The sequence below is a fragment of the Telmatherina bonti genome (genome assembly GCF_933228915.1).
Source record: "Telmatherina bonti genome assembly, chromosome: 15".
In the NCBI taxonomy this organism is placed as follows: domain Eukaryota; kingdom Metazoa; phylum Chordata; class Actinopteri; order Atheriniformes; family Telmatherinidae; genus Telmatherina; species Telmatherina bonti.
In genome coordinates this window covers 4,379,488-4,393,184 of record NC_136613.1, presented here as the reverse complement: position 1 = coordinate 4,393,184, position 13,697 = coordinate 4,379,488, and the positions used below count along the sequence as shown (strand labels likewise).

At 48.0% G+C, this 13,697-nt stretch overlaps 1 protein-coding gene across 1 annotated transcript in view; it reads left to right on the top strand.

Moving 5' to 3' along the window:
- The window catches only part of cntnap5a (contactin associated protein family member 5a), a 177,171-nt gene that overhangs the window by 63,666 nt on the left and 99,808 nt on the right, over nt 1-13,697 (top strand). The window contains 2 exon segments of the mRNA XM_079254873.1: nt 3,376-3,523; nt 13,297-13,500. Of these exon segments, the coding sequence (XP_079110999.1) occupies nt 3,376-3,523; nt 13,297-13,500 (352 nt within the window).

Sequence of the window (13,697 nt, the reverse complement as noted above, 5' to 3'; positions counted from 1 at the left end):
ACGTGGGATACGGTCGGAACCGTCATAGACGTGGAATAACGTCGGAACCGTCAGAGACGTGAGATATGGTCGGATCCGTCAGAGACATGAGATAAGGTCGGAACCATCAGAGACGTGGAATAACGTCGGAACCGTCATAGACGTGGAATAACGTTGGAACCGTCAGAGACGTGAGATATGGTCGGAACCGTCAGAGACGTGGGATATGGTCGGAACCGTCAGAGACGTGAGATATGGTCGGAACCGTCAGAGACGTGAGATATGGTCGGAACCGTCAGAGACGTGAGATAACGTCGGAACCGTCAGACGTGGGATATGGTCGGAACCGTCAGAGACGTGAGATAACGTCGGAACCATCAGACGTGGGATATGGTCGGAACCGTCAGAGACGTGAGATATGGTCGGAACCGTCAGAGACGTCGGATATGGTCGGAACCGTCAGAGACGTGAGATAACGTCGGAACCGTCAGACGTGGGATATGGTTGGAACCGTCAGAGACGCGAGATAACGTCGGAACCGTCAGACGTGGGATATGGTTGGAACCGTCAGAGACGCGAGATAACGTCGGAACCGTCAGACGTGGGATATGGTCGGAACCGTATGAATGTGAACCCGCCTTCTGCTTCTTTCACAATTAGGAGATAATTATACTCAGCAGGCCTTCGGAAGGTGTAACCATGGAAACGTAGTCCATTACAAGAACTGAACAGACACCTTGATGACTTCAGGTGAGACGGAATAAAATAGCATCTCTTCCTTAACAACAAATTAGAAAATATCTGTCCTGGTTGGTGGTTTTTGACTCAGAGTCCTTGACTACAACCCGATTTCTGTCCTTGTCGGTGTTTTTTATTTTGGTCGGCGTCCTTTGCTACACCCAGATTTCTGTCCTGGTTCGTGTCTTATTGGTCCGAGTCCATGATTACACCCAGATTTCTGTCCTTGTTGGTGTTTTTTTTTGGTCCGAGTCCATGACAGGCCCAAATTTCTGGTCTGGTTGGTGGTTTTATTTTTGGTCCGAGTCCATGACTACACCAAAATTTCTGGTCTGGTTGGTGGTTTTATTTTTGGTCCGAGTCCATGACTACACCAAAATTTCTGGTCTGGTTGGTGGTTTTTCAGTTTGAGTACATCGCTACACCCAGATTTGTGTCCTAGTTGGTGGTTTTAGGTCTGAGTCCATTGGTACACCCACATTTCTGGTCTGGTTGGTGGTTTTATTTTTGGTCCGAGTCCATGACTACACCAAAATTTCTGGTCTGGTTGGTGGTTTTTCAGTTTGAGTACATCGCTACACACAGATTTGTGTCCGAGTTGGTGGTTTTAGGTCCGAGTCCATTGGTACACCCACATTTCTGGCCTGGTTGGTGGTTTTAGGTCTGAGTCCATCACTACACCTAGATTTCTGGCCCAGTTAGTTGTCTTAGGTTGGAGTTCATAACTACACCCGAATTTCTGTCCTGGTTAGTGGTTTTTGGGTCGAGTCCATCGCTACACCCATATTTCCGACCTGGCTGACGAGTTTTTGGCAGGAGTCCTTCACTACACCCAGATTTCTGGCCCATTATGTGGTTTTCGGTCCGAGTCCATGACTACACCCAGATTTCTGTCCCAGTTGGTTGTCTTAGGTTGAAGTTCATGACTACACCCAGATTTCTGTCCCAGTTGGTTGTCTTAGGTTGAAGTTCATGACTACACCCAGATTTCTGTCCCAGTTGGTTGTCTTAGGTTGAAGTTCATGACTACACCCAGATTTCTGTCCCAGTTGGTTGTCTTAGGTTGAAGTTCATGACTACACCCAGATTTCTGTCCCAGTTGGTTGTCTTAGGTTGAAGTCCATGACTACACCCAGATTTCTGTCCCAGTTGGTTGTCTTAGGTTGAAGTTCATGACTACACCCAGATTTCTGTCCCAGTTGGTTGTCTTAGGTTGAAGTTCATGACTACACCCAGATTTCTGTCCCAGTTGGTTGTCTTAGGTTGAAGTTCATGACAACACCCAGATTTCTGGGTGTTGGTGATTTTTAACTTGTTTACAGACAGTAATTTTTAGGAGTCGTCCTGAGTGTGTGAAGCAATTTTCTGAGGAGAATCGTGATGATCACCAGCATCCAGCTTTGTCCTGAACTTACAGAGATTCCTTCTGCTTCTGTGAATCTTCTGATGATATAATAAACAGATGGTGGATCGTCATTTACTTCACCGTTTCAATCTGTTTCTATGTTGTTTATCTTGAAAATGTGACCTGAAAAAAAGGTTCAGAAATTCTGGGTTATTTACATGAAATAAAGCGTCTCGGTTGGACTGGAACAGGTCTTACTTACAGCTCTCAGATCAGGACGAGTGATGTCCCGTCTGCTGCGTTGTCAGTCAGACGTGATGAGTCCACACCCAGGAGGTCCTAATGAAGAAAATGTTCCACGTTTTTTGCTTATAAATTATTCCTCAGACTGCCTGCGTTTTCCTCGCCTTCCCTTTTCTCTTATTGTTGCTCATGAATATTTGATTTGAACGTACTTCCAGTCTGGTTTCGTCCAGGAAAGCGATGTTTCAGCTGCAGCTTGGTGTGTTTCCTGGTAACCATGTGCCGTGCGTTCCCTGTTTAATTTCCCCGGAAGCTGCAGCGCTGAGCTAATGTGTGAGCTTTAACCACACCAGCAAACTTGGGTGCTATTAGTTAATCCCTGATGTGCTGATGTGACTTATTGTGCACGCTTTAATGGGCCTGGTGCTTGTGCTGGAAGTCACTGGGCTCCGCTTCGGACTGGGGGGGGGGGGGGGCATAAATCAGCCTCGCGCTCGCTGCAGCTTTGATTATCCAGCAACAAGCCCGGTGCTGCTGTGTTTAATGAAGCCTGTGTTCTGCAGCCTTCCACCGGCTTCCAGCGCTGCTGCGTTGCTTCTGTTGTTGCCAAAGCGAGTAAAAAGCAGACTTTTTCCTGTCTGGGTGCAGAACCGCTGGCAGAACCCCCGTGTGAAAGATCCGTCTTCTCTCTGCTCATTGATCGGATGCAGAACGGCCGAGCCAGTGATCAGTCATTTCTCTGCTTCAGCCTCCATCACTCTGCTTCCCTGCTGATGTCCTCTGGCGTTGTCTGGCGTTGGGGGGGGGGGGGGTGCGCAAAAGGAGAAGAAGAATGACATCTCACAGTCGTACTCGGAGCTTTGTGTTTTTTAGCTCTGCAGGGAGAAAAACTCAATATGAGAGCCTTCATTTGGCCCCCAGGCCGCCACGGATATTCTCATATTTCTCCTCCCCACCATGATTCTTATCGCTTTACATGAAGAGGGGGGCAGAGGGGGCCTGGCTTTCGCCCCGTCAGCAGTCCTGCTGTTGTTCAGGCAGCTGAAAGCTTCTCCTCTCTCCTCCTGCAGAGGTTCGTCGGCAACGTGAACTCGGACGCCGTGGTCCAGAACAAGCTGTCCCACCCGGTGAGGACGCGCTTCCTGCGCCTCGTCCCCCTGGACTGGAACCCCAGCGGCTGGATGGGGCTCCGGGTGGAGGTGCTGGGATGCTCCTACAGTGAGTAACACACACTCCTCCCACGTCTCACCCGCTCGGCTCTGCTGCTTTAACACCATGTTTGATTCTCTGCACAGCGGCGAAGTGACAGAACCGGCGCCAAACAGCTGCAGCGTGAAACATATGCACACACACACACACACCCCACTCAGCACCACCTCCAGAGAAACTCTGAGGTTTCTGAGGAACGCCGTTTCCTCCAGGAAACCGGCCCACATCCTGGTGCACGTGATCTCAGCTCTGTTTATACTAGAAATGCAGCGATCCAGTTTTTGGGAGTTCTGATCCGATACCGATATCTGAAACCTGAATATCTGCCGATACCAGATCTGTTTATGTGAACATTTTTATGGTTATTACACAGTTATAACTGTGTCAGATTTCATCAGGTTGTAATAAATGACCCATCCTTTCTGAAGTTACCTCATCAATACAAATATAATAACATTACAGATCTAAATATTTCAACAAGTTTTATTCTGATTTGGCACATTTTACCTAAATACAACTATAAATGTGTGGTTTTGGAACAAAGATCCAGCTTTTAGTGCCGTGTTCCTCATCGCATGCGGCTCTCTGACTCTTGCCTTGCGGCTCGTGAAGCAGCCTCTGGCTGTCTGAAAATGCATCTAAACAAGTCATAATGATCCTCAACGCTGCAGTTCTCTCCACAAACAAGAGCTGCAGGCTGCTTGCAGAAACTGTCCTAACGGCCCTAACTGACCCTGTCAGAGTTGCCAGGTTTGACTGATTTCAGCTGCAGCGAACTCCACCAAAGAGCTGCTCCGTCGGTAGCTCCGTATATATCATGAAAAAGAAACGCCCACATTCTGGAGGTATTATTGTATTTTCACCAGATACTGTTGCATAAGAAGCCATTACTCTGTGTAATATGTAGGACAACCATTCCTTGCTAAAAAGCTGAATGTTACTGATTTGGCAACGTAGCAGGATACGTTGCCTAGCAACACTTTGTTTGGGGGGGGTTCCTCCTATCTTAGCATATTCTATTGGTTAGCTTGACTCGTGTGGTATCGGTACAGTTTTATTAAAACCAGGTACGAGGACACACGCTTGGTATCGATACCAGTATCGGTATCCGTGCATCCCTAGTTTGAACCTTCATCTCTTCGTTCTCGATGAAGGCGGATCCTCGCCGAGCTCGTCTCCAAGCAGCTGATCAGAGACGAAGTCTTATATTTCCTCTTTCACCTCGTCTTCATCGTCTCCTCTTCCTAGTCTTCCTCTTCATCTTCATCCCTTTCTTCCTCTTCCTCCTGCTGGACTTTTCTCTGATTCTTCATTGTTTCTCTTCATCTTCTTCACCTGTGTTTTCACCCTCCTCTTCCTCTGCATCTTCTTCTCCTTCTGGTTTTCCACCCTTCTCTTCTTCTTCTTCTTCTTTTACTCGATGCATTGTTCTGTTTTCTCCGCAGATTATCCGACATTTTATTTTACTGAAATCGTTGTAAATCACAACTTTATTTAAACAACCGGTTCATAAAAACGTTGCAGTTTTCAGATTTTCCTTCTAAAAATCACGTTTGGTTTCAGTTTGGATCTTTAAAAAACATTTTTAGAAATCATACAGAGCAACAAAAATATTTCTCCATATTTTATCTGATTTTCTAAGTGTTTTGTTGTTTTATTTTATCTCATTTCATTTTAAATATTTTGTTTTAATTTATTTGTATTTGTTTTGTTCTTTATTTTTATTTTGTTTTATTTTCATAAAGTATCTGCAGAAACAGTTTGATGTAAATATTCCAAGCAGAAATAAAACAGAACATTAAAACCACATAAAGTCCATCAGCAGGTCTGTAGCAGCAGACTGGCTGGAACTGGTTTCTGGTTTACGTTAAAATGTCCCAGTAAAACTAAAACATGCAGCATTTTCTGACGGTTGTGTGTAAATGTGATGCAGATGTGTTTCATGACAACGTCACTGCCTGCAGGATAAAAACAGGTGAAGCGTTTCAGACAACTTGCTCTGGTTGGACGCCGGCGTCTGCAGAGCTTCACGTGCATCAGAACCCTCAGAACGAACCTCTTCAGCGTGTTGACGCTGCAGCTTTACTCGCTCCCACTGCAGCGGAAAGACCAGCTAAATGGGCCGCATCGTGCAGGGCTGGCAGTCAGGAAGCAGCTCCAGTCGGGTGATGAATGTCACTGGAAGCTGCGGCGGCCGGCGGGCAGAAGTCACCGACGTGCAGCTCCTGAGAGCTGGTATGCAAATGGCTGCTCTCCCTGTGCATCTTCCTGCCATGACTCATGCAGACAGCGGCGCTTTGCCCTGAAAACGCCGCATGAAGCCGTAATGTTGCACGGAACCGTCTCACATGATGCAACACGCAGCAAGTCCTAGTTAAGGATGTAAAATATTTCATTTAACAGGATAAGTGAGTGAAATAAGTCCAGACTGCTGGTAATGAGAGCTGATGAAGGAGCAAACATGGAGGGCGAGCCTTCCTCAGAAGGGAGCAAATAACGCGCTCGCCTCGCCCACGCACTGCCAGGCAGCGCTAACTAGATGAGCCGGAGGATTACTGCATGCTGCAGGTCTGTCAGACGCCACAGCCGGTGGTTTTATGGGGCCCCACGCCGTCCTGCAGGTCGCTGTCCTGAGCCGTCGCCGAGCCGTCGCCGAGCCGCCCTCCCGGTGTGTGCTGATAGGCTCAGACGGTCAGCTGACACACCTGGACAGACTGAAGCACTCTGACGCGTCAGAGCTGGAAAACTGCCGGTCTGAATAATTAAAGGTGTCTCCGTTCCATGAGTGTGCACAATATAAAAGCCTGGAAGTGACTCACTTACAGAAACCATCCAGCTGGTGCTTCTTCTGCCGTGAAACGAGGCTTCAGCCCCACTTTGCAGCCGGAGCGTTGCTTACAGGAAACCACCGTCAATACTCACTGCAAGTTGTGTGTCTGTACGGCTGCTTGTCCGGGAGCTTCCCGCCTCATTCCCGAATGGTTCCGCCCCGTTTCTCTCTGCATGTCCAGCAAAACAGCAAACAGTCGCAGCGATTTGTTGAAATGCGGCGGCAGAAACGGCATGTCTGGATCTAAACGTTCATTTCTGCTCCCGTCCGTACGTAAATGCACCGTTAAAAGCGTCTCCATCCTTCCGTGTGTTTTTACGTCGCCGTGGTTGTTCAGTCAGTCCACTAGTGGGCAGCGCTGAGTTCGGCGTGTGGACACCAGCTGGTAGCGCGAACGTACAACCGTACAAAAACACCAGAAGAAGAAAACCCAAACTGTTTTTAGTCATTTCTTTTCCACTTCTTCAGGTACATTTAATTAACAGTTTCTGCGTTGTCTTCTTCTTCTTCTCTGGTTGTGTGTCAGCTACACAACTCAATGCTGCCCCTACGATTTCAGGCGGTATTGCTTCATTTTCTGCGCCAGGTGACGGATATTAAAGCGCCTTGAACGTGTAACCGACGCGAACGAAGCTGTCTGCGTATCCCTCCTCTGCGTCCCGCTAATCCGCCCTCAGAAGCTTCAAAGTGGATCATTTTGATTTTTTAAGAACATCCTCATGTTTCAGTCAGAAACAACATGAAGCTAAGAATAATTTGGAGGTGAAATGTTGACGTTTCAGGAGGACTTCAGGACGTCAGTGGGACAGTCTAAGAATCTGCTTCTGCAGCTAGCTGCTAGCCGCTTAGCTGCTAGCTTAAAAAGGCAGAGAAAAATCAGACACTAAGATGGTCGACCATGGTTGCCATGGTGATATAAAGTCTGAATAAAGCGGCAGCAACAAAGTGACACTTGTATAGCTCGCGACCGGCTGTCAACATGTCTTCTCTGATTGGTCCATTCTGTCTGATGAGAATATGATGAAAAATTCACCTGAGTTGGAAAAAGAAAAACTTGTAGAATCTCTGGAGGGAATTTTTTTAATTTATTTATTTGGAACTAAAAAAAGGACTTTTAAAAGAACAAATTTTGGTTAAAACAAACAAATAAAATAAACATTTCAACAACAATAGGGCCCTGCCATACTTGAGTTTGTGGGGGGTAGGGTTGTGTGTAAGGGGGAGTGTGTTAGGGCATGTAGGTGTGGGGGTGGAGGTTTTGGGGCGTGTGATAGTACATGATTGTGTGGGGGGTTGGGGTTGTGAATGAGGGAGTGGGTGGTGGGTGGGTGTGTGTGTGTGTGTGTGTGTGTGTGTGTGTGTGTGTGTGTGTGTGTGTGTGTGTGTATGGGAAGGGGTAAGGGCTTGTGTGTGGATAATCTAGTGTTAAATGCATGGGAGATAGGGGTGTGTATATAGAGGAGTATTGAGATGCATGTGTATGGGGGGTACTGGCCCGTGTGTAGGGGGGAGTGGGGGGGGTGCATGTGTATGTAGGTGTATAGGGGGGTGAAGGGTCATGATTATGAAGGGGGTAGGACTTCAGTGAGAGAAGTGGGGAGTTGTGGTGGTTTGTTCTAGGGTAGGTAGAATGAGAAGGGGTGTTTTGTGACGGGCAGGGAGGTGAGTGGGATGTAGGGTTTTGGAGGTGGACTAAACTTTTGGCCGTGTATCTGTTAGAATGGGTGTGTATGTGTATAGATGTATGTGTGGGTGTGTAGGTGTGTGTGTGTGTGTGTAGATGTGTGTGTATACCAGGCTGATGGTGAGGGGGTGTGAATGTGTTGGTGTGTAAAGGAGAAGGGAATGCAACGTGTCTCTGGGTGGGGGCGTCTCCTAGGGGTGTGGGGGCGGTGGGCCCTTGGTCTGTCTCTCCTTCTCCCGCCCCTCCTCTTCTTTGCCCCCCCCCCCCCCACTTCTGCATGTGGTTCGTTGGTGCCTTCTGGGGCCGGTGGCGGCTCCTTTATTGGGGTTGCTGAGGGCCCTGGTTGTTGGGGCAGCTGCCCTTGGCCTGTCCTGGCCTTCGGGGGCCCCGGGAATGGGGGACGTGCCTCGTGCCGCAGGTGGCTCATCTTCTTGAGGGAGGCGTGCTTCCCTCGGGACCTAAATCCCCGGACCCCCCTCCTTCCCTTCTTCCACTACACAGGCAGGGCGTTGGGAGGTGGACACGTTGATCTGGATGGTGAGAGAGGCCATCAAGGTGGTCTCCATCGCTGCACCCAGCATCGGTTCACCTCCCAGTTTTAATTACACTTAGTCAACATAACACAAAAAACACACACTGACAACACATGGACATATTTTGGGGGGCGGGACATGCAGTGTGCGGTGGGCGGGGCTGCTTTGGTGGTCCCGCTCCCAACATGATGTGGTTACTTCTTCCCAGTTTTAGTTGCAAACAACACACACTTCACAATCATTCATAAGCTGGGAGGGAGGGGGTGACAATGGGGTCCTGCCACGCCCCTATTTCCGGGGCTGTGCCGGGGGGGTTTGGGCGGGGGAGTGGTGCTGTTCAGGGGGCCTGGGTCTGGGCTGGCCTGGCAGGGGTGGGACTGCTGCTGGCCCTGGGTGGTGCTGGATCGGCTGCATGTGTGGAGTGGTGGGGGGGCATTGACAGGGGTGGGGGGTAGTTGTGGGGCCCTGATCGGGGCCCTCCTATCCCCTGCTCCCCCGGGGGTATCTCACAGGGGACACGTTGGGAAAGAAAGGTGAGGGCGTGCAGGAGCCAATGGATGAAGTGGTGAACGAATGTTAGGGTGGGGGGGGGGATCAGGGTGTAAGAATTTAGGAAAGTGGGTGGCCGCTGGGATAGGAGGAAGGGGGGGTGTATGCAGATGGGTGGGGGTGCGTATGTGGGGTTATGTTGGTGGTACGGGGAAGTGATGGGGTGGGTGTACAATGAGGAGTGTGAATGTGGATAGAGGGGTGTAGGGAGGTATGTGTGTGTGTAGAGTGGGGTATGCGTGTATGGAAGAATGGGTGATTATAGAGGGAGCAGGGATGTGTGTGTGAGGGGGTGTGTGTGTATAAAGAACGGGGGTAGGAGAGTGTGAGTTTGAGCGTGTGTAAGAGAATGGGTGTATAGGGTGTGTTTAAGGAGGAAGTGTGGATGCGTGTGGGTGGGGGTAGGTGGGTGGGTGCATGTGTGTGTGTGTGTGTGTGTGTGTGTGTGTGTGTGTGTGTGTGTGTGTGTGCACGTGTGTGTGTTTGTGTGCGTGGAGGGTCTTGGTGCTCGGGGAGCGCTGCTGGTGCGCTGGGGTGCGGCCTGGCTGCCGCTCGGTGGCGGTCTGGGGATCCCGGCCCTCCGTCGGTGTGGGCTGGGCCCTCTGCCTGCGGGGGTGGGGGGTTGCTTCTGGGCTCTTGGGGCCGGGGGGCCCGCGCTCTGTCTGCCCTGGGGGGCCGGTGCCCGGCGGGGCCGGTCCTCGCTGGTCCGGGCCTGCTGGGGCCTGTTCCCCCTGACTGCGGGGGGACTCTGGCTGGGACCCCCCTCTGCCTCCTCCTGGGTCGGTGCATGGTTGGCTCCGGGGTGGGGCGGTTGGGGTCTGCGCCTGGGGGTGGCTGCCGATGGCCCGGGTCTCGGGGGTACTCCTGGCGTGCTTCTTGCCTTTGTGTGGGAGGGGTCACACTGGCATGATCACCTTTTCCGGAACACGTTCCACTCTGCATGTTCTGCATGTGACACAGTCACCGAGTCGTCACGCAGTTGTATTCACTAACAGCAGCTAGTTTTCTCATTTCTGTTTGTTTCTCATTTATATTTAACTTTTTAGATTCATAGTTTAGTTACTTTAGTTATCTAAAGTTGGCTTGTATGTGTATGTATATGTGTTGATACTGGCAAGTGCGTATATGTTTGTACGTATGTATGTGTGTGTATGTGTGTGCATAGAGGTGTGTGTGTATATGTATGTATGTGTATATGTATATGTGTACATATGTATATATATGTGTATATATATATATTATGTGTGTATACGTGTGTGTATATGTATGTGTATGTATGCGTGTGTATGTGTGTGTATATGTATGTGTGTGCCTGTATGTGTGTATGTATACATCTGTAGGTTGTTTTCTTTCTTTTTGTTTTTGGGTTATTTTTTAGTTGTTGTTTTTTTCTCTCCCTTTTCTCTCCCTTTATCTCTTTCCCTTTTCTTATGAGGTGTTTCTTCTCCTTTCTCTTTCTGTCTTTTGTCTGTCCTCTCTGGTCCAGCAGTACAAACTCTACAATTCAAACAACAATACAAAATAAACATAGAAATAAAATAAAAATTCAGAAAGTCAAGGGGATCATTATATCTATAAAGCTTCCCTTGGCAGAGAAAATTTGCTCAGCAGAACACAGCATCCAGACCATCATTCTGCTTGCCTAAATGCTGGACAAGACAAAAAAAAAAGAAGAAAATCTGCATAATTAGGGGCGTGTCCCTTTGACTGAAAGGTATCTGATATCCGGTGGCGACAAGGTAGTGTGTAGCACGACCGCGGTTTTTGGCTACAGGGTGGAAAAATGGTGCGTTTTAGATGCACCGCAATGCTTCAGAGGCATTGTACAAATATTTATCTTTATAGCAGAAAGTCACACAGATCTCTTTTTTAAGGACAAAACAAGAGAGCCCATCAGACGACAGCGGGCAAAAAGCCCCAATATGACATGCAGTGATGAACACTGTTTTAACATGAGGGTGTTAGATCCTGAGAAGCACATTTCCCTCCAACACGAGGATGGAGGACGTATTTATTTCCCGAGCTTCAGGCTACTGGACATGCACAGGCAGGTAGGGAGGGTTCAGACCAACAAGGCTTCCGTAGATTCATCTGATCCAATTGATACATCCCTTTAATTGATACATCACTACTAAATCTTATCAATATGTCTTTAGTGACAGGATATGTACCACAATCATTTAAAACTGCTGTAATCAAGCCTTTACTTAAAAAGCAATCTCTGGATCCAGAGGTGATAGCAAATTATAGACCTATATCTAACCTCCCGTTTATGTCCAAAATTCTGGAGAAAATAGTTTCAGCTCAGCTACATGCCCACCTGAGCAGAAATAATTTATGCGAGGAGTTTCAGTCAGGATTTAGAGCTCATCATAGTACTGAGACGGCATTGGTGAAAGTTACTAATGACCTTCTTATGGCCTCAGAGAAAGGACTTGTGTCCGTACTTATCTTGCTTGATCTTAGTGCTGCATTTGATACAGTCGATCATAACATTCTGTTACAGAGACTAGAACAGGTGGTTGGAATTACAGGTACAGCGTTAAGCTGGTTTAAATCATATTTATCTGATAGACTTCAGTTCGTTCATGTAAATGACAAGTCCTCCTCACAAACTACAGTAAGTCATGGAGTTCCTCAAGGTTCTGTACTTGGACCAGTACTCTTCACGCTATATATGCTCCCTTTAGGCAAAATTATTAGACAGCATGGAATAAACTTTCATTGTTATGCAGACGATACTCAACTATACTTATCCTTTAAACCAGATGAAACAAATCAGCCCAATAGGCTACAAAATTGTCTCATAGACATAAAGACTTGGATGTCTAGAAATTTTCTCCTCTTAAACTCAGATAAGACTGAAGTAATTCTCGTTGGATCTGAAAAACTCAGAGCTAAATTTTCCGGTTTTGTAATGAACCTGGATGGCATTACTTTAGCTTCCAGTGCTACAGTGAGAAACCTTGGAGTAATATTTGACCCTGACCTGTCCTTTGGCCCACATATTAAGCAGGTTACTAAAACAGCCTTCTTTCATTTACGTAATATAGCCAAAATTAGGGACATTCTGTCTCAGAGTGATGCAGAAAAACTGGTTCACGCTTTTGTTACTTCGAGACTAGATTACTGTAACTCTCTATTACTGGGCTGTCCTAAATATGCCCTGAAAAGCCTTCAGCTGATCCAGAATTCTGCAGCCAGAGTCCTGACCAGAACCAGCAGGAGAGATCATATTTCTCCAGTTTTAGCCTCTCTTCATTGGCTGCCTGTTGAATCTAGAATAGAATTTAAAATCCTTCTCCTTACATATAAAGCCCTCCACAACCAGGCACCACTATATATCAAAGACCTCATAGTTCCTTATATACCAAGCAGAGTACTTCGTTCGCAGACTGCAGGCTTACTTGTGGTTCCTAGAGTCTCAAAGAGCCGAGCAGGAGGCAGAGCCTTTGGTTATCAGGCCCCTCTCTTATGGAATAAGCTCCCAGTTAGTGTTAGGGAAGCAGACACCCTCCCCACCTTTAAGACTAGGCTGAAGACTTATCTTTTTGATAATTCCTATAGCTAGGGATGGTTAGCATCCCTTAATTATGCTGCTATAGGTTTAGACTGCAGAGGGACATTTCCTGATACACTGAGCTTCTTTCTCTTTATCTCTCTCTTTTATCCCCCCCCCCCCCGCCCAATAACAGTGTTGCATCATTAACATGTATGTCTCCTGTCTCAGCAGGTCTCCCTGGCCGGGAGTAGCAGTTCCTGTTGTCTGTTGTCTTTCTGTCCTCTTCCCCCCACACAGCAGAGGCAGATGGCTGCCTGTCCTTGAGCCGGGTTCTGCCGGAGGTTTCCTTCCTGTTAAAAGGGAGTTTTTTCCTTCCCACTGTCGCCAGTGTGCTTGCTCAGGATGGGAGATTGAGTTGGACTCAACTCAATCTGTTGGTTTCCTTATATAGACTATTATGAATTGGCTTTCATGATGTTTTCTTCTCTGTCTGTAAAGCGTCTTAAGATGGCATTGCCGTGATTTGACGCTATATAAATAAAGTTGAATTGAATTGAATTGTACTCTGACGGGTTGCCAGATCAGGTCGAACAACTCCAGTGCAACCCCCCCACATGGTTGGGTGATGAGAATCAGGCATAATGGCTGAGTGCGATGAATCCAGACTCCCTTTTTGTCCCGCAGAGTCGTACGTGGCTGACTTCGACGGCAGGAGCTCGCTGCTGTATCGGTTCAACCAGAAGTCCATGTCCACGGTGAAGGACGTGATTTCTCTGCGCTTCAAGAGCCATCAGGCCGAGGGCGTTTTGCTGCATGGAGAGGGCCAGAGAGGAGATTACATCACCCTGGAGCTACATCGAGGACGGCTGGACCTCTACCTGAACCTGGGTGAGATGCCTTTTCCTCATTTCTGTGTTTTCTTTCTGCTCGCCGTGGCCATCATGGGCCGAGATGCAGCCAGAGATTGGTGTGATTGAGGGGATATGAGAGCTGTGTTTTCGAAGGATTCATCCATGATTGAGTTGACATTTCATTTCCAGCTTTTTCACAACATACAGCGGGGCGCAGTTATCAGGCCAGACGGC